The 21,224-nt window shown below is 44.5% G+C and overlaps 1 protein-coding gene across 2 annotated transcripts; it reads right to left on the minus strand.

The window, feature by feature from the left end:
• Positions 1-459: 459 nt before the first annotated feature.
• On the minus strand, positions 460-19,722 carry LOC143317495 (serine/threonine-protein kinase 26-like). Of its 2 annotated transcripts, none has more exons than XM_076725649.1 (12): positions 19,406-19,722; positions 8,964-9,032; positions 8,712-8,873; positions 8,491-8,547; positions 7,883-7,991; positions 7,198-7,355; positions 3,634-3,819; positions 2,869-3,011; positions 2,644-2,740; positions 2,362-2,424; positions 1,948-2,075; positions 460-1,777 (listed from the first exon to the last, which is right to left on the minus strand). In XM_076725649.1, the coding sequence occupies exons 1-12, from the start codon at positions 19,424-19,426 to the stop codon at positions 1,762-1,764; spliced, it is 1,209 nt and encodes a 402-aa protein (XP_076581764.1). In that variant the 5' UTR covers positions 19,427-19,722; the 3' UTR covers positions 460-1,761. The 2 variants fall into 2 exon arrangements, with proteins under 2 accessions (XP_076581764.1, XP_076581763.1); XM_076725648.1 differs by having other exon boundaries at positions 1,636-1,777; positions 1,939-2,075; positions 19,406-19,551.
• Between the last annotated feature and the right edge of the window lie 1,502 nt (positions 19,723-21,224).

Raw genomic sequence — 21,224 nt, forward strand, 5'->3', positions numbered from 1 at the left:
TCTCTAATTCATCATTTTGGGTCATTTCGCCCAAACAATCACATGATATCCAATTATTTAAGACACATTATGATAACAGAAATCTAAGAAACAGCTAAAATACAAGATGATTCTCAATCAAACTTAAATATTTATTCATAAAACTCTAAGTCCCGCTACAAAAAAAGAGTACATTTATGTAAAATCTTACATCTTTCATTCCCCTCCTCAACAAGCATTGTCGTATCCCTTATGATATATAAAAAGACAACAATATACAATGACCAAGTTTTATAGTGTCTTTGGTACAAACTATCAGTAATACCTTCCATTACAGCTCCCGTCATGCTCCTGAGAAGGACCTGTGCTACTTTCCAATGTTGGCTATTAAAAACAACGTCCCCACACATCAAGCTTCACATTAAGAGTCGACAGTCCTCCACAGTGTTTTCCCAAACTTGATGCATGTTGAGCTTGAACAGTCTGTTCAGGAGCGAGTGGAAGACCTTTGTGTAGTTGTACCTTTACTGATATCTTACTTTAAACAGATACTTCTGAACTACACAGATCCCACAAAATGAATCCCACAGTAAAACCTTAACAGTCAAGTTACTTCCGCACCAAAGTCAGGATTCCTCTATTTACACCATTTATTTAAAATGCTAACGGTTGTGCAATGCTACCGCTTATGTTCCCACACTGACCTGTTTTAAACAAGGTTATAACTTTATCTTAACTTGCAACAGTTAAATAAAATTGAGGATTTTTAGACATATTTACTTGTTAAATTTAGCTAGAAAACAGCAGTTCGCTAGCTAGCTTACTAGCTACTAGCTGCCTACTCAGCCTAGAGTCTGTTAGCTCACAAAAATGAGCCGAAAAGGGGCGTGGATCCTTAAAATTGGTTTGTTTTTAACAGGCTTTTCACTGAGGAAAAATGATTCACTGATTCCTCAAGTGTGTTTACTTTTCAGGTAAGTTTTTCACCTTGAATGTTCAAAATAATTACCAGAAAAATGCATCAGTTACAATATTTAGTAGCACAAATTTCCACTGCTGTAAAATCTGAACTAAATTAAAAAACTGAACCTTTTACGTGTTTGAACTTTGGGGGGAAGTAACTGACTCCTGGGATCAGGGAACTGCAATTTAAAGCATTACTGAAGGCAACAAAAAATATGGAATATTGGCATATAATCTGTCTCAAGTGCTACTGAACAAACGTATAGACATCTACAAAGTCAAGGCAAGTCATGACACAAAACGCACTCCTGCTGACGGACGACGACCCTCCTCTGCGTCTTTTTCTGTGTGGTTTCAACAAAAACATCTCCATTAAAAAGTGACGTCTACTTTCAGAAAATGATTGATAGCATAAATAATTAAGGCACATAATGGTAATTTAGGAAGTCTCGACATGAGACTGGGAGACTCAGGTCTGACTGAACGGTCTGCGTGTTATTCAAAACCTTCAGACGAGTTGAAGAAAGAGAAAAATCCACCTGTCGAATCCAACTAAGGGACAAAAAAGGCCTTCAACAAGCAGCAGTGTGTGTGTGTGTGTGTGTGTATTTTATACATATAGTGTATATATTACATTAGTAGTGTGTGTGTGTGTGTGTGTGTGTGTGTGTGTGTGTGTGTGTGTGTGTGTGTGTGTACAGCGAGGAGACATCGCACAGCAAATCTCCTCCGTGTCCAATCATCCAGCAGCGTCACCGTCCGGAGACACAGTCTCTCTTCATAGAACAGACTTCCTGTTTCCATCCGTCCGTCCGTCCTTTAGTTGGTCGTAAATCTGAGGGACGGACATCAGAGAGAAGGCGAACCAACGATCAGAGGGAGGACGATGAGACCAAGACGACGAGGAATGAAGTCGTAAACGAAGGAAACAAAAGGAAGACGAAGTGAAGAGGAAGAAAAGGGAACACAGGGGACAGACAGAGGAGACGGACGTACTTCTGGTACCTGGCAATGATGCGTGTGACCATCCTGTCCGTGATGCCTGGACAGACTTCTTCAGCCAATCGGATGTTGCGCTCCAGCTCCTCGATGGCCAATCGCTGCTCAGAGTGCTCCTTGTGCTGCTGCTTCAGCTACAAAAGAAGACGACGATGAAACTTTTCGTCCGTTTTGTCCGAGGTCACGTCCTCACTGTGGGTTCAGGCCTCTGGGAGTCTGAACGGTTTGAGTTTACCTTCTTCTCGGCCTGATTTACATATTAGCGTTTGTGTTTCCCCTCGTATGTTCAGACAGTTTGTAGCTTCACTTACAGACAAACATCAGGCCTTTTCACACAGAGCACTTTGTGCTTCGTGTTCACAGATGTTCACTCGTGAATGTTTTTATTTCTCCTCATGACTGAGGTGTGTACATACTGACCTCTGTGAAGACGGGGGAGATGACTGTGGTCAGACTGGCAGATTTACTCAGCTGATCCTGCCCCTGCACAGATGAAGACGAGGAGGAGGAAGAGGAGGAGGAGCCAGAGGGTGACGTTGAAAAGGAGAAAAAAAACACGGTGAGTTAAAAGGCTGAAGAGCCAAAATGTGAAGCAGGATATCGACCTTTTGAGACTGAACTCCCATGAAAAGATGCTTCTGACGTACATGCAGTACATATACACAGTAAATAGTACACAAGCAGTACTTTCATGGTACTGACCGTTCCATTCAGCACCTTCCTGCCCTCAGTCTTCTTCTTCCGGACGGTGGTGAAGTTCCACTCAGGAGACTCGCTGTTCTCTTTATTACTGGACTCACTTCACACACACACACACACACACACACACACACACACACACGTGTTACTCACTACGCACACACAGACACAGAGCAGATCCAGGCTCCTTCTTCAGAAATCAGCACCTGGATGAAGAGGAGTAATTACCTGTCCGAGTCGTCGGAGCTGCTGTTGCTGTGGCCCTCCTCCTTCCACCTCCTGTACCTGTCGATCAGCTCGCTGAGGTAGGACGTCTTCTTCGAGTGTTTGACGATGAACTTGTGTTTGAGGAGCTCCTTGGCTGTGGGACGCTGCGTGAAGACAGAGACAGAGACAAGTCCACTTACTTCCGGACAGTTTGGTTCATTTATGTGGACATTAAAAACATGATTCAGGAGGACCAAAAAACGGAGACGCCTGAAGGAGACGAAGAGAGGAGCCATGTGTCCACCAGAGGGCGGCAACACACAACTATTCACACAGTGAAGGAAGAATGACAGACATGAGAGATCAGACTCAAACCTGAGAAAAGAAAAGAAAAAAACAAATCCATTGTGAACAAAATCTGGATTTTCCTGAATTTATGTCATTAGTTCAGTGGTTCCCAACCTCGGGGTCGGGCCCCTCCGAAGGGTCGCCGGATAAATCTGAGGGGTCGTGAGATGGCTGATGGGAGGTTTTCCTTCTTTTAATCTTTTCTTTTCGTGTGAATCATTGGATCGTTTTATCTCTTCGTACCTCAAACATTAACTCACAGACGAAGCTTGATTTTGATTAACAAGTTGGGATTTGTGGACATTTTACGATCTGAGCTTCAAAACGATGTGAGCACGATGAGAAACGTCTTCATCTGTCTGATTCACGCTGTGTGTGTGTGTGTGTGTGTGTGTGTGTGTGTGTGTGTGTGTGTGTGTGTGCGTGTGTGTCTCTTACAAACGCAGGGTCCTTGTTGAGGCAGGCCTCGGTGAACTCTTTGAAGCTCTTGGAGAAATCTCCGCTCAGCGTCGGAGGGGGACTCTTGGGGATGTGGAACAGCACTTTCATCGGATGCATGTCGGAGTTGGGAGGTTCGCCCTTGGCGAGCTCGATGGCCGTGATGCCGAGCGACCAAATATCAGCCTGCAGAGACAAACGCAGGAAGTCCGTATTCCTCCATCACTGCCTCAAACATCCCAAAGACATGCAGTTTGCAATGATATGAAACAGAGAAAACAGCAAACTGTCACATCTGAGAGGCTGGAACCAGAGAATGATTGACAGGTGACTTCACCAGTCATCAATATTGTTGATTAATTGTCTGTAAACTGACTGTTTAGCTTCTTTCAGCTACATGCTAAAGTTTGTTCACACACACAGTCCAGTGGTTTGGATGAAAGTTGTGAGGTTGACTTTTTGTTTGTGACACCCACCAACCATATGTCACCGTGGGTAACAACGCCACACACACACACACACACACACACACACACACACACACACACAAATGTAAACGCACAGACACTCACTCAGAAGTTACACGTGCACACAGGTTGAATGTCACATTATTTCAGCTCGCTCCAATGACCATGTGGCAGCCCAGGTAAGAAGCAGACGTTATCTCACATACATCCATACACACACACACACACACACACACACACACACACATAGTCCAGTTGTAGCAGAGCTGCTCAGGGTCACATTACAACAGGATGCTCGGTCACCGTTTGACTGTTAACTCTGCGGCTCCATTACTGCTACACACTGAACATATGGCTGCCAGCAGCAGAACACACACACACACACACACACACACACACACACACACACACAGAGACAAGATGCCACTTTAATAAATTGTGATGAGCTTTTTCCCCATTTTTTTGGACATTTTACAGGCAATTAAGCAATTAATTGACTAATCAGGAAACTAATCAGCAGGTTAATCAATAATGAGAACGGTGGTTAGTTGCAGCCTTGTTGGGGACAAAGGATCCAGTGTACAACAAACGCATGCACATGCACACACACACACACACACACACACACACACACACACACACACACACACACACACACACGCGCTGACATGAATCAAACCACATTAAGAGACACCCTGAGCGCACACACTGTAACAAGATGGCCTTATTCCAAAACATGGCAAACCATGCACACACACACACACACACACACACACACACACACACACACACACACACACACACACACACACACACACACACACACACACAGCAGGTCAGGAGACGTGAGCTCATGATGCAGTTTCATAAAGGACGTCTGTGTACTTTATTTAAACCACATTTTCACTTCTGTGTGCGTTCGGTAGCAGCAGGTGCAGCGATGAACACACGTGTGTTTGTGTTGTGTTTGTCGCACTGGTTTTCATCCACGTCAACTCTAGAACCAAAGGCAACAGCTGGACGCTCACTGTGAGGGGAGCTCGAACGCCTCATGAGACTGAAGGTTAGTTCAAGGTTAAGGTTGGTTTATGTACTAAAGGCTGAAAACAGCAGTTTGTGAGGCGGCAGGACGGTGTGTGTGTGTGTGTGTGTGTGTGTGTGTGTGATTCCATTCGATGCAAATGAGACCAGGGACACCGTGGAAACGATGCAAACCACCTCGGAGCCCGCCACAACAACAAATCCACGTGGCCCGGGTTGCCACAGCGAAGCACAAACACGGCGCGTGGCGTAGGGCGACAGAGGAATGAAGGTATGCCACAGGTGTGAAGCGCGGCTTCACCACACTCAACCCAACAAACGGAGAGTTTGTTAGTACTGAACACACAACAGGACAAATCAGTTTAGCAACTCTGTGGGAAACAACACACGTGGGTTTGAGGGACAGATCTGAGGACGTAGACGGTGAACGAGCCCGGTGACGCACACAGACGTCACACGAGGGTTAAAATGGTGTAAAAGTTCTGTGAGGGTCAGAAGACGCGCCGCGCCTGAAGGAAAATATCCCTGTGAAGTCCAATGAGTGAGACCAGTGTGAGCCTGCGAGCTGCCTCTTCCACCAGAGGCAAATTAGAGCCGTCGCCAATTAATTGCGTAACAGCTAAAATTAAACTTCTGGCTCTTATCTGCTGATCTGTTATCTCTCCAACGACAGCCATGAGTATTCAAAACGGCCAACAGAGCGGTGAATCACCTCCAGAGAAATGGTCACGTGACGTCATTCACAGGAAAAAGTTTAATGATCGTCGTCTCAGTACGTTAAGACGTTCAGCGTCGTAGTTCAGATTGAGGACGTTCAGCGTCTGGAGCGAGCAGCTCGTGACCAACGAAGCCTGCAGCTGTTGTTTCAGCGAGTCAGATAAATATTTGATCAGCATTTCAAGCCTCATTTTCACGTGTTAGCTGCACAGGCTGCTGCTTCAAACTGCAGCGTTTCTGCCACGAAAAGGTGACTACAGACAAGAAACTAATCTTTGAATTCTTACTTGTAACTTTAATTACGTGTGAACGCTCAGAGTGAAACCTAATTAGATTTGGAATAAGGATTAAAAAGGATTTAAGTTTGATCGAATGCAAATGAACCCTAACTCTAAAATACAGCTAAGCGTAGGCAATAAACATGCTAGCTCCCCTTTACGGTGCATATCTTAAAACTTAGCATCCAATACGTAAATAACGATGATAGAAGATAAAAAACCTACATGTGAACTATTAACATCAGTCAATCTTCAGCTACAGTTACTGTTGCTAAGCGTGTCGAGCTGCGTTAAGCTAGCGGGACACTGCACAAAGCTACGAGGATTTCAACGAAGGATTTAGTACGAAAAAATGACAGTAACTTTTGAATTGACGGGTCTTTGATTTTAAACCTTAATGAATTTGAATTTAAGAGGACAAAAGTAGACTTTTCCTTTTTAGTCAATGACGTGGACGACAAGGAGCGGAGAAGCTAGTTAGCCCTATTTTTATGGTTCAGTATTGAAGAAAAAAAAAGTAATATCAGACTGTTAATTTTTTAACATGACATGGTTCAAATATTTACTGTAGAAATACATAATCAGTTATGTTAATGATAAACTCAAAAAGTCTGTGAAACTTAATCCGAAACAGAGCAGGACGGAGACGTTAGCCTAAAGCAGTTTAGCAGCTGGTAGCATCCAGGACTGTTGTTACACAGCTCATAGACAGAGCCTGTGCCAGTCCTGAATGGTGCTTTTATAGCGTGACCTTTAAACACCAAAAAATAATGTATTTGGCTAATGCTATGCTAAATCGTGCCTTAAATAGCGCTAGGCTGCAACAATATTCCGCTAGTTAGCCAGGCATGCTAACTTCGCAAGCAAAAAAACACAGGCAATAAAAAAAAGACTTGACCTGAAAAACCTGTTACAGTTGCTAAGCTAAGATTGGACAATAGTGTTTGGGAGAGTTTTAGCTAACAGTGATATTAGCGAGAGCTAACTGCAGGACCACCAGCCCAGTTCACCTTTACGAGAGTGAATGCGACCGTGTGCAGTGATGCCGACAGGTGTCTTACCTTGGAGTCGTAGGCCGACTGCTGGATGACCTCAGGAGCCATCCAGAACGGCGTTCCCACGAAGGTTCCCCTCTTCATCTGCGTGTCCGTCAGCTGACCGGCTACCCCGAAGTCTGCCAGCTTCACCTGACCGTGCTCCGACAGCAGGATGTTGGCAGCTACAGAGAATGAACAACTTCATTATTACGGATTTTGGTTCATGATTAAAGCACTTTTTAAGTCTTACAGTGAGCATCTGCATAGGATCACATCTGTGGTCTGACACAGGATTTTACTCCACCACCAGGGGGCGCCAATGAGCAAAATTCTACAAAGAGCAGCTTTACTTTTGGGAATCTGGAGGGTGAATATGGACACATAGGCTGAACGAGTGCTGTCCATGTGGACTCAAAGTCAATTTAAGAGTAACAAGTGATACAAAACAGCTCTTATTGCAAGTCAGGGAAGCTCTAATAACATGTGCCGCTGAGTTGCATTATGGGAAATGTAGTGCTTTTGGAGCTAGACCTACACTCGCTGCTAAAAACTGACCTCTGCTGCACCTGCTTTTCATGTCTCGCTTGCAAATTCATGCATTTTCATTAAAACCCAACATTCAATGACTGGGCTGCTGCTTTTAAGCGAGGCAGAAGATCCAGGCTGCGCGATCAATAAGCAGCTGATCAGGCGGCAGCGGCGTCCGTACCTTTGATGTCTCTGTGGATCTTCTTCTCAGAGTGCAGGTAGTCGAGGCCCTTCAGGATCTCCTTCAGCATGGTGGCAATCTGTGACTCATCGAACGGACCCGGCTGCAGCTGCACACACACACACACGCACGCACGCACACACACACACACACACACACACACACACACACACACACACACACACACACACACGTCAAGTGATGATACAGATAGAAAACACTCACTGACACGCTTCAGGCGGAACACAGGAACTCAAACACACCCTGTTCAGTTTCATTCAGGACGAGACTGAACACTCATCAGGTAAACAGACGCCGCTGTGCTTCTTCTATAAACCAAACTTCACTTTTTATTCATCCCTTTAACTTTTTTATCGTTCTTCCTTCGCAGCTGCTCCACGGACTCCCACTGCTGTCCAGATTTTTACTAAAGTTTAGATTTTTCTGCTGTTTTTGTGGATTTATTTGGACGCATCGTGAATGAAAAGCCACCACAAATGACAGAATATTATGTACAATTTCTGAAATGATCTTTTTTGGGATGAATGTCTCTTTTTCTTTACTCACTCAGATAAACAAATCTCACCAGAAACGACTCAAACACTCACCAGGTCCAGAGCCGAACCTCCACCCAGATACTCCATGATGATCCATAGCTTGCTGCCCTGAAACAGAGAAGTCATTTCTAGTTGATCGAGTAATCAAATGAAGCTGCACGAAGCCACAAAGTCAGATCAACTTTGACTTTTCTGCTTGGACGTTTTCAGCTCTGAATCCTCTTCCTGTCTGAATGAAACGATCAGCAGGATGAACGTGAGGCGCGTCTCACCTTCAGGTAGGACCCGTAGTACTTGGTGATGTAGGGACTGTGGCACTGACTGAGGACCGTGATCTCCTGCTGGATGTCCTCGATCTCATCCTCGGCCACCTCCAGGTCAATGGTCTTAATGGCAACGACGCTCTGAGTGCGATTATCGATCCCTTTAAACACCTGCAGGAGGAGGAACGCAGGAAATGAAGGAGGAGCAGAAAAAAAAAAAAGGAGTCGAGTGCGAGAGGAAGCGTGAAAGACGGCACACACCTCTCCAAACGATCCTTTTCCAATGCGATCCAATTTGGTGAACAACTCCTCCGGATCAATCTGAGTACTCTGAGAGGAGGAAGAGGAGACAAGGAAGGACACGATTATAGTCAGAGAAAAATCAAAGTTTTCAAAACATGTACATGAAACTGTATTCAGCACAGTCAGAAAACGACAAAAGTTCACAAACGTCCAGAAAGTTTCCATCGCATTCCCAGAGACTCTGACTGATTTCCTCACACACACGCACACACACACACACACGCACGCACACAAACACACGCACACGCACACAACGCTTTGCAACACGACAGCCATGTTGTCACCACAGAGCCTCACTCACACACTCACACACACACACACACACACACACACACAAAAACATAAAAACACAGAAGGAAGCATGCATGACAGTTAAAGATAACAGGAACTGAACACACACAGCTGCCAGACCACACACACACGCGCACACACACGCACACACACGCGCACACACGCACACACACGCACACACACGCGCACACACGCGCACACACGCACACACACACATCATACTTATCTCTGAGGACTTTCCACTGACTTACATTCATTTCCTCACTCTTTGCTCTTTGCTGCTGCTGCGAACCTCAAACTCAAAAGTCGCTGAATTCAGACGAGTGAACGTCAGTGAAGATTCATCCATGTCCATTTCACCATTTTCCATTTCTAAAGCAGCAATGCTCATTCTGTCAGCTGATTCTGGCGCCAGAGGGACGCTCAGCAGATCAGTAAATACTGTGCGAAATTTCATGCTAACGTGCGGTTGAGCATGCTAAAGCAGCACGAGAGACGTCTGAAACCGGAGCGCGAGCTAAATCGTACGTGAGGCGCGCACTACTCCTGGTGAATATTTCAGAATGCTAACACTGGACACTACGCTGGCAGAAATATCCCACAATGCAAAGCGGCAGTGACGAGCTCTGGCGTACAAGTTCGTCTTATGTGTCTTCTTAAGGCATGACGTTGGATTTGCTGCTTGTCTTTATCTTTCGTACGTGTGAACTGAACATCTTTGAACCGTTGGTTGGATGTAACGAGACATTTTTTTAATTAATGGTTAATCTCGTTAAGAATTGGCAGAAACGCTCAGAAGAAGATCAGTGATGTACCTCAAATGTTCAGGCCTCTGTGTTCGCACTGAACACACTAACTGTGTAACATAACACACCACGTCCACACGTCGGGTTTATCACTGCAGCAGAGCAGCTCTGTCAGTGAGGACTGGGGAGAGTTCCAGTGCTTCCAGTGCTTCCAGTGCTGCCACCAAGGCCTCACCAAGCACTTGTTATGCAAGTCAGAGCAACACACACTCAAGACTGTGAGATACACTCACATTTTGTCCTTAAAACTCCGAGAATTGTTTGGAAGAACATTTAATAAACACACCCACAGAAGCATATGATGTTCCTATGATGCTGGTCGAGTTTCCTCTCTGAACTAAAAAAAGGAACATAACACACACACACACACACACACACACACACACACACACACACAGTGCCCACAATGCTGCCACACCCTGTCAGCAAATACAGTGGTTACTGTCTAATGATACTTTTAGCCTGGCGCAGAGAGACGAAGAGAAAACAGATTAGAAGAAGCAGATGATGAATGCAGAGAGCAGGGAGACGAAGTCCAACAATAACAGTGGAATCACCCTGCAGCTCACAGTACGCTCATATAAAAGGCTGCTGGAGACAATGCTGCTGTCAATACACACGACATATGAAAAACAAGCCTCTGTGACGGGAGCGAACACACCTCTGAACACCACAGACCATCAAAAGGGCTCCACAGAAAAGACTTCTATGACAGTCGATGACGTGTCAGAGCGTCCCGGCGGCCTCCAGGTAAACGCCATCTAACCGCAGCGTCCCCTGTTCGACCCTCGACGCACGCGGAGCCCATACTCTGCTCTGCTTCCTGTCGCCGATCAAATGAAAGGGAATGCGGTCGAGAGAGCGAACGTCAAAGCGGGAACGCTTGGCGTCCGAGTCGCTCGAATTGTTCGCGCTCTGTATTTTTGGACTGAGCAGCTGTAGTTCACTGTCAGAAGCTCCCAGCCCACGCCGACTCATAAAAGACACCAGAAACACTGCTGCCGTCAAACAACTCCACCAACAAAACAACAGCCAACACAAACTCGTCTCCACCCTGAATGTAACGCCACAGCAAAGGTCCCTTATTAAGAATCGACTCATCCAACCAGCAGAGAGGACGGACGCTGTACTAAAAACACAGATCTTTAGTCATCAAATGATGAGCAAGGAGCCTCACCTGGATGAGGTACATCCTTAAACGCACCTGTGGACAAACAGGTCTTTGACTTTTGCTTAAACTCTCGTTCTGCCCTGACGTCATTTTCTGATCGTCTGTCCAAACTTTGGTCCAGACTGAGACGTGTCCAAAACCCTCAATGTGTCAGCATTGTCTGAGCATGTTAGCATGCTGATGTTAGCATTTAGCTCACAGAGCTGTGGTGTCTGCCAAGTACAAGTTCCCGAATGCAGCTTCCCTTAAACCTCACCTGCTGCGGCTCATCAGACCTCTTCTCATTCAGTGTGGATGTCACTTTGACCGGTCTCTACCTGAACCATACTGTCGTTTCACCTCACGACCTGCAGCTCCCAGCAGAGCTCGGCCATCCTGATCGGAGGTCTGATCAGTCAACGGTACGTAAACGACACAGAGGAACCGTTTCATCGATAAAGAATCCGGATTAAAAAACATGCAACATTGTCTGAACAAAGAGAAATTAAAAAGTGAAAACATTATTAAACATTTACGAACAAGTTTCTGACGACAGTTTCTGAAACATGGCGCAATATTGCCATTTATTTATTTATTTATTTACTGCTTCACAAAAGTACAAATCACATTATTATGTAACACCGACAGCTGGTCTGTGCCCTGAAGAAGCACAACCAGCAAAAATGCATCAAAAATATTCCTTAATTTCTTGTGTGTTTATGTGTTTGTGTGCGTCATCCAGGGAAAACATGAGCGCACGCTCCATGATTCACCTGGAGCTGATAAGGACGTGCAGAAACCGACTGGATATCAATCATGGGGTAATAATGTGATATCTAACAAAGCTGCTTCCCTGGAAGGCCTGGGCGAGGCGGGCTGTGTGCTGATGGCTTTCGCTTCCGACATCCTGCAGGGTGACAGGTCACCTTTGGTATTCAGGCGTACAGCGATAAATACCAGAAATGTACTGAGAATCCAAAAACCTGCGCACAGCTACTCACAACACGTACAGACGCTAACCGACGTAAAATACAAGAGGCTGCGCTTGTAAGAGGGATGATCTCGAGCCGAGAGGCTGAACTTTGACCTTTCTGTCTCGGCGTGGTGAAGGAACAATATTTAGAGCAGAGAAGGAAGTTAAATATTCAACACTCGGTCGCTCAGCGCAGATCATGGGAGCAGCTTTTTCTGCACTTCTACACCTGAAGAGAACTGAAAGACAGAAAGTGGAGAACGACCGACTCACAGCCGCTGAGAGTTAATGTTTCACTGCAGGTCAAATAATCCTGAAACGACGGTTTGGACGCAGTCTGGGAATCTTAATTTCACTTTATCGGTTATGGACATTCAAAGAGAATTAGACAAATGCAAACAAACCTTCTTTCCAGGTTGAAAAAGGTGTTTCACGTTAATGTTTAACTGATTATGTTGCTCATTTGGATAAATCCTTTGGCGTAAACCCCCCAGCTTTGAATCAAGGAAGAGCACTGGAAAATAACTAAATAACGACCAATGAGGTGCTGGGCGGCTAACCGGTCGGCAGCTAACGATTCATCTGTCGATTACTTTATCAATTAATGCTTTAGTCCAGAAAATACCTTCATTCAATTTCCCAGAGCTCAGATCTTCAAATCCTAGACCCAAAGTTATTTTATTCGTTATGACATAAAACAGATGAAATGTAATGTTATTTTAAGCTTCAACGGCCTTCCCTCCCTCGTCTCCTGCACACTTTCTATCACATCAGCCTGCATTTAAATGGAGATTCAAATATCACAGTGGGAACGAGAAACACACCTTAGTTTACGGCTGTAGGTTAACTGTTGATAAGGAGCGCGCCGCTGATAGGAGGCAGACTCAGGTCAGAGCTGCACCGATAAAAAGAGGCAGCGCTGAGTTTTAGAGGTCAGTGAAGTCGGCCTCCACGCAAACATTCAGCTGCCCGGGAAAACTTGGACCAGGCCGTGGAAACTCTGTGTGCGGCTGAGTAAGTGAGGCAGCCGGAGGGATCCGTGTTTTTGCTAACAAGTGGCGTCCAAACATCCCAACAGAAAAGCTCTATGTGAGTGTGTGCTACAGGTCAAAGGTCACAGCTGTGGGAGGAGGAAGTACAAACACAGCATTCTCAAAAATGACCTTTGCGGAGCCGCGTCATGTGAAAACCTCACCGCTCTTGAACATTTCCTGTTTTGTTTGAGCTCGGCGTGAAATCACGACTCGATCCATTTTCCAAAACTCACGGACGTCCGTTCAAACTGGAGGCAGAGCAGCAGGCTGCCTCTCACTGGTTACCTGAACTTCAGCATCCATACCAAAACCATGTCTTCTATTCTGCTGCACTCATGACTGCATGCACAAAGTGTAGCTACAGCCAGCAGCCAGTTAGCTTAGCTTAGCATTAAGACTACAAACAGCTAGCCTTGCTTTGTGCAAACGTAACAAAATCTGACAATCGATGATTTGCTGAAGTAATTCTTTCATGTAAAACGGCAGAAAATCCCGTTTCCAGCCTCTCAATTATGGAGATTTCCAGCTTTTCTCTGTTTCATGTCATATTAGACTCATTAAACTGAACATCTTTGGCTTTTTGGACTGTTTGGACTGTTTTGTTTGTTTAGCTAAAGCTACAACTAACGATCAACAGTCCAAAAACCCCAAATGACTGATTTACTATCAGGTAAAACAGAGAAAAACAGCTAATTATCACGATAAAGACGCTGGCACTGGGGAACATTTGGCAGTTTTGCTTGAAAAGTGTCAATAAATTAATCATTTGCTGATTAACTTTCTGTCAATTGACTAAAAAGATGAATCAACTGCAATTTTAAGCCAAACTAAAGCATCACTGCGCTCGTGTCTTCAGTTACTTCATGTTATTTTATTATTCCATATTCATCACGACGCTGACGGCTGCCGATCATGAGTGAAACTGGAGGCTTCCATGACTCACAGCTCTGCCTGATCTCAAACTGTCGCCCGTCTGACTTCATACACTTATGGTGTGACTTGTTTCTGCGATCATGTGACTTGTGTTTACGAATGACTCTTTAGGAAAATGTGAATGTAAACAAACCAAAGACAACAACACGGCACAGTAAAGACACTCTGGTGTGATTCAGACGGCAGAAAAACTGACTCACCATCCACAGCCAAGACCTGCAGGCAGCTGCTGGAGGCTGGCGGCCATTTCTCACCCAAAAACACACTGAAGTGAAGAGTCTGTCAGGTTTGAGGCTGCAGGAGTCTGTGATTATGACGGGATGCCAGACTGTGAGAGGTCCAGCCTTACAAATTACACAGAGCAGAGGGAGGAGGAGGAGGAGGAGGAGGAGGAGGAGGAGGAGAAAACACTCCCTGGTGTTTGATCAGACGGCTTCCCGGCGATGTCTGCCACGCTGGAAACGACCTGGACTCGCTGTACCTGTTCACACCAGGACGATTTACAACAGGAAGCCTCGACACCGGACGGCGGGAAAGTTCAGCTGAAACTGAACAACCGACCCCCAGCAGGAGTCAGAGTTATCAGGGAAACAGGAAGTCCTCGCTTTTCTGTTTTCCTTCATTAAGAGGGGTCAGAGGTCACACTGACATCAACTCTGAAGCCTGCAGTGTTCGGAGTTTCGCTCAGAAAGACTCCAGCTCAGAGACGTCTCTCCTGTAGGAAAATGAAGCATTTCCACCGATCAGCTCCACTTTCTCAGGCTGAACGTCGGCGGATGCAATCATTTATGAGGAAGCAGCTCCGTCCTCTAACGCCACGGTGCAACCGCCAATGAGAGCGAGGAGCGTTTGTGTCGGTCCAACAACTCCAACAGAGTGAGACGTCTTCTCTTTCTGGGATCACCTCAGTTTCTCCCAGTTAATCTTTCATTCATATCAACAATTTAAGCTTATCAGCTTTGGGAAGATACCCAGTTTAAAAGGCCTGTAGTGGGACTGGAGCCAGAGAAACTCGGTCAGAACCTCCCCGCACTTCTGGCTAAAGAATCAGAGATGAACATGGCGAGTTCCCAAAAGGTCGTTGGTCAATCTTCTATTTAAGAGGAAATAAGTCACCTGAAATAGCATCAAACCATGACAGGACACTGACACCCAAGACAGTAAAACCAAAACCAACAACAAGATGATAAGCATCACTAAAAGTGTGTTTCCGTAACTCTGACGGTGCGGTTTACCATAAACGACGGGCACACGCTCAATAACAATGAACAGTGAGGGAATAACAGTGTAATTAAACTGCCTCCTATCAGCTGTAAATGACACTATGCCAAAGTTCGACTGCGTCACACGAGCCAGCAGCAAAGCTCAGTCACACCGTCGCGAGCATCCAAAGGCCTGTTTCTGTGGCGCTAACAGAAGAAAGCCAAAGGATCGGCAAAGACAGGACAGTTCATCCTGAACTTCTGCACCGAAACACAGGCCAGTTCATCCAACAGCCGCCAAGACATTTCACACAACCACAAACTTTGACCTCACGGTGGCACCGCACAGTAAAAACCAGCAGAACCTTACTGGTACACGATTCATGGGGCCAGTGTGGCTATTTGAGGACACACAAAGTCGTGCACACACTCCCTGAAGCAAAGATCTCTAATTTGGTTATCACAGAGAGGATTTCCCATGAGGGGAAGCAGGGCCTTTGTTCAGATCCCAACACGGCGACACGCTGCCATCTCCACGGTTAAAGCCGACAGATCCTCGTGGATAGCATCTTATCATCAATGCAGTCAGTGGAAGACATTCTCAACAACTGCAGCATCCTGAAATCCAAATATTCTGCTGTTTTTCTGCAGGATTAACGTTGATTAAAGTGCATAAACTCCTCTGACACTAGCGGATGTGGTCTGTATTTCAGGCTAGATGGGCTGCCTCCGATAAAATTCACTGTGGGAAAGAGTTTATGCAAAGACGAGTGCCGAAGGCAACAAACGCTAACAGCAAACACATTATTCCGAACAGACTGGAGGAGCATTGCAAATACCAGTCGGCTGGGCTAATTGTGTAATACTGGCACTGTTTTGAAATTACCGCAGGCTTGTTTTTCTGCGTGATGTAATGCCTCTGTTGGGATGTGAAGACAGAAAAGTGTCAGCCGACCGATATTTGTCAGAAACATTTTCTGAATTTCACAACAGGACAGTGTCGTCCATTGATAAGGAGAAGAGAAACAGAGGCGTCCTGATGCTTCAGGGCTCCAAAGTACAAGTTAACTGTGACGTAACGGCTCAGAGCCCACAGGAGGGCTCATGATCGCTCTGTTTGTGTCTTTCAGCAAGCTGTTAAGTGAAAGTAAAATACCCAAAACCATAAGACAACACGCAGACATGAAGTAAGTGGAAGGAGAGGCTGCGACATCTGACCGATCGGTTCGGGTAGAGAAAGAAAACAATGACAAACGGCCATCTTAGAGCTGCCTTTGAAGGCGACACGGCGAACACGTTGGCGTACATTCATTTTTAATATCCAGCAGACGCGTAGCAACATTAGCATTTATTTAGCATCTAATGGATCTAAGTCCAATGTTCACTCTCCTGTGGGCTCCGCTGTGATCTGAGAGGTTGTTAGCAAACATCCAGCAGTTGACATAAACGTGAATTATTAGTCACATTTCAGGCACTTTAGCTCCATTTTTGCTCTCTGTTTGGTGCCATTTAACCATTTAAAAATCTATTAACTGATGTTTCATCTAACATTTCTCTGCAGCTCGGGTATATTAACTTTGGTTTGTACACTCTTAAACCACAAGAAGGTGTACTTCACCGTCCAGTTCAGAAAATCTACAACTAACTTAAGTTTAAACCAAGAAAAGGTTTTGCGATTTGTTTGTTTAATTATTGATGTTTAACTGATTATCGACTGTTAACCAGCGGTTAAAGAAAATGTGCAGAATTTGCAGCCCTGCAGTGGATTTATCAGAGGTTCTTCAGTAAAAGCTGCTGCCTGCTGCATATGAAAACTGCGCTGATCAAAACTGTAAGCTGGAAACAAAACAATGAGCTGAAAGAAGCTAAACTGCTCTGAAACGCTGAGGGAAATGACAAATTAGGGTGACGGTTAAACTGCTCATAAATGTAATCCAGCAGCCAAATGATTAAAATATCAGAATGTTATTGGTTTATAACTGGATGCCAAACCTTAATGAGACTCGATACAGCTGATATTTCCGCTGTAAAACGGGACAATCAACTAATAAACTATCAAAGCTGCAATATATCTTCAGCCATGCAGTTGATGGAGTCTAATAAGCATTACATAAGAGACACCACCACCCATTATCAGTGGCCTGCGCCGGTGCAGCAGGTATTCCTGTCCGCCTCGGTGCTGCCAGGTGTCAGGTGCGTGTTGACTTAACCAGCCGTCGACACCACTTCCGCCCCGCCCACCTGGGACGAACAGAGCAGGCAGAGCGAGCGAGCGAGCTGACAGGCAGGCAGCCAGTCCCACAGGTAGACACACCTGAGAGCCGGCCAAACAGGAGGCCGAGCGGAGGCTTTAACGCCATTAGAAGTCACGCTCCACACCTCGTCGACTGGCAGAAACGGTCTACGAGCTGCTGACTCGCCTTCACCACACAGATCTAACGCTGAACCGTGAAAATGAAAGAAAATATCCGACAGCGGCGCCACTGGAGGTCCGCTGACAGAAATCAGACGACGTAAAATCACTTTTGGCAGCACAGACACAACATGTGTCACGAAAGGCGTAGCACAGAAACACAGACACACCTTGTTCCTCCTGAATGCAGCGCTATTATAAAGCCATACAGAGGAGATTAAGACACTGAGCGATCAATACGGTGAAAATCAGCTCGATGAGTCACTGCAGGAACATTACATAGATATTACACTGACTGAAAAGTCTCTTTTAGAAAGAAAACATGGACTCTAAAGTGCTGAAGGGTCACTATAATGTGAGCGTGAGGATCCATGGATGAACAACAGGTAACTAGAAGACAGCTGAGACAGAAACACTATAAAGTACCAGAAACTCAGTACAGAGTACAAACATCACAACAGAAGTCACTATATGAATACTACTGGAGCATCCCGGTGACCGAAAGAGCACAAGATCACCATAAACACAACTCTGAGAGCCGGACCTCCATTATAAATTACTATATGAATACTACAGGGCCATCAGTAAATAGCATAAAGTCACAGTACAGTCAGCACTGAGAGATATAAACACCATAATGTCACCATGAGCTCAGTGTGGAGCAGCTAAGTGCTGTCATCAGTCATTATCATAGTTAAACATCAGAGAGCCACAGTCACATTTTAAGTCCCTGTATGACGACTGAAGGATCATCTGAACACCATCAGATCAGGATGAATCCAGTGTGAAGCCCCAAAGTTAATTCAGAAGTCACTCCATGAACATCACAGAGACCACAAAGACCGTTTGAAGCAGCTAAGCGACATTATCAGTCATTATTCCAGTCATTTTAAGACATTTAAACACCGTACAATTACTATAAACTCAGTTTGGAGCATCAGGGTCATATCACAAGTTACTATATATGAAACACCATGAGATCACCATAAAGGCAGGATGGAGTATTTTTAAGTGACTATATTAATATAATAGAGACATATAAAGACCATTATGTCACCATTACCTCAGTTTGGAGCAGTTAAGTGCTATTATCAGTCATTATTATAGTTATTTTAAGACATTTAAACACCATACAAACACCTAAAGACCGTAAGATCACTATAAACACAGTGTGTGGTACTTAAGTTAGTTTATAAGTCACTATATGAACATTATAGAGACACATAAGCATGAAAATGTCACCATGAAGTCATTTTGAAGTACTAAAGTCACATTATAAGTCACTATAAGGAAATAATGCAGTCATGTATCAGCACAGAACCACAAAAACTAGAATCAAAAGTCACTTTTCAGGAACAAAATGAGCTTCTAGACGAACGTTAGAGCCTTTTCTTGGCGCTGAGCCTGAACTCGGCGAGTCCCGGAGGTTAAACACCGCATAATGAACCGCAGGTAAAGGCTTGAAAACACGTCGGAAGTGGCCTGTAGCTGCTCCGCGGCGCCTCCACGGTGGACAAACTGGTTCGGTTTGCCCGAAACGGCTGAAAAGACGCCGAGAAAACCGTCACATCTACCCCCGCGTCCACCTTTGCTCTTACCTGCAAACCAGGAACTTCCATGGTTACTTCGAAGTATGAACGCCCTGTTCCTCCTCCAGGTTTCGCTGCTTTTCTTCTTCTTCTTCTCTTTCTTCTTCTTCTGCGTCTTCTTCTTCTTCTTGCTTTCTTTTAAACTCCTCCTCGCGCTTTCCAACGCCTAAAAACTCCCCAAAAAAGCAGGTTTAACGTCGCGGTAGAAGTGAAAAGTTGTATCAGATGGAAACGGCGGCGCGTGAGCTGCAGAAAAGAAACGAACAAACTGCAAACACACACACACGCAACACACACACATACACGTCCTGGGAGAGTGTGTGTGTGAGCGAGAAAAAGTGTTGAGCAAACGAGAAGGATGACGATGGTTACTGCCTACTTCATGGGCGGGGCGACAGAGTGCGTAAAAGTGAGCTTCGCACACCAGACTGTCTACTGCCACCTTGTGTTTTAATGCTGACAGTGTTTCTATCAATCAATCAATCAATCAATCAATCAATCAATCAATCGATCAAGTACTAATAATACTAATTTCAGGTAGTTGTACTTTACTTGAGAATATCCTTTTTCCACATCTTTTTCCAAATATTGTACCTTTTTGACCCCATTACATTAGTTTAATATCTTTATTTACTTTTGCAGATTCAACGCAATAATACAAATGAGCAAAGGATTGAAATATATATATATATATCATCATCTATTAAGACATTATTGATCCTCATGGAAAATTCACAAGCCACCCAGCAGTATATAAAGTAATTTAAATGAGAGAGGCGCAACATTAAAGTGCACATTAATGCATCAATAATTGTACTTCAATGCTATAATATATATGATTCTGAAATGGGCCATTTTGCATAATGATTACGTTTACTTTGGAGACTTTAAGTACATTTTTGATTCTACTACTTTTGCAGTTTTGAATTTTTGAATGCTTACAACAGAGTATTTCTATACTGTTGTATTAGTACTTCTTTTTTATTACTTTCTTTTTATTGTTTCTTTAAAGAAGACAATAATATAAAGAAGAACAAACCCCAAAAGAAAAAGAACAAAGTGGATTGCCATGTCTCTGCAGTTTGCTCCCGCGTTGTTATCAACATGATCGTCCTTATCCTGTCGTTGTATAAACAGTCCATTTCTCCCACTTTTCTCGACATTGTTCTTCTTGAGTCCTTATCTTATGGGTCAGCGGTTTCATTACATATATCTCACTCACAAGTCATGCTGTATTGGTGAATCTGCTTTGTACCATTTTCTTATGATTGCTTTCTTGCAGGCTGCTAATGCAATTTTTAGTAAATATCTGTCCTCTTTTAATATAACATTGCCTGACATATTTCCCAGATACAATAATACACATGACATGGGTATATTATAGGCCAGAATTCTAATAATTACCTGGTGAACATCCTCCCAAAAATGTATGATTTTAGGACAAAACAAAAATACATGAGAATGGCCTACATTCATATCTCCACATTTTCTCCAACATGGCTGTGGTACTGATGTGTGTTTATTTCTAATTCTGGGTGTGACAAAAAATCTATTCAAGTTCTTCCAACAATATAATCTTGAAACCCGTGTATTGGTACTTCTACTTAAGTAAAAGATCCGAGTACTTCGTCCACCACTTTCATGCATCTGACAGAAGTTGGAGGTAGAATCAATAAAACATATCTGAGGCTCAATGGCGCCTTCAGTTGCAAGTCAGCAGTGGAATACTGAAGGTGTGTCATTGAGGATTTGGCTGGTTTGGCTACAAAACGCTCTTCTTGTCTTTTTAAATACTGCTGCGGATGATAATACATGAGAGGCACAAACT

The sequence above is a fragment of the Chaetodon auriga genome, chromosome 24 (genome assembly GCF_051107435.1).
Source record: "Chaetodon auriga isolate fChaAug3 chromosome 24, fChaAug3.hap1, whole genome shotgun sequence".
Classification (NCBI taxonomy): domain Eukaryota; kingdom Metazoa; phylum Chordata; class Actinopteri; order Chaetodontiformes; family Chaetodontidae; genus Chaetodon; species Chaetodon auriga.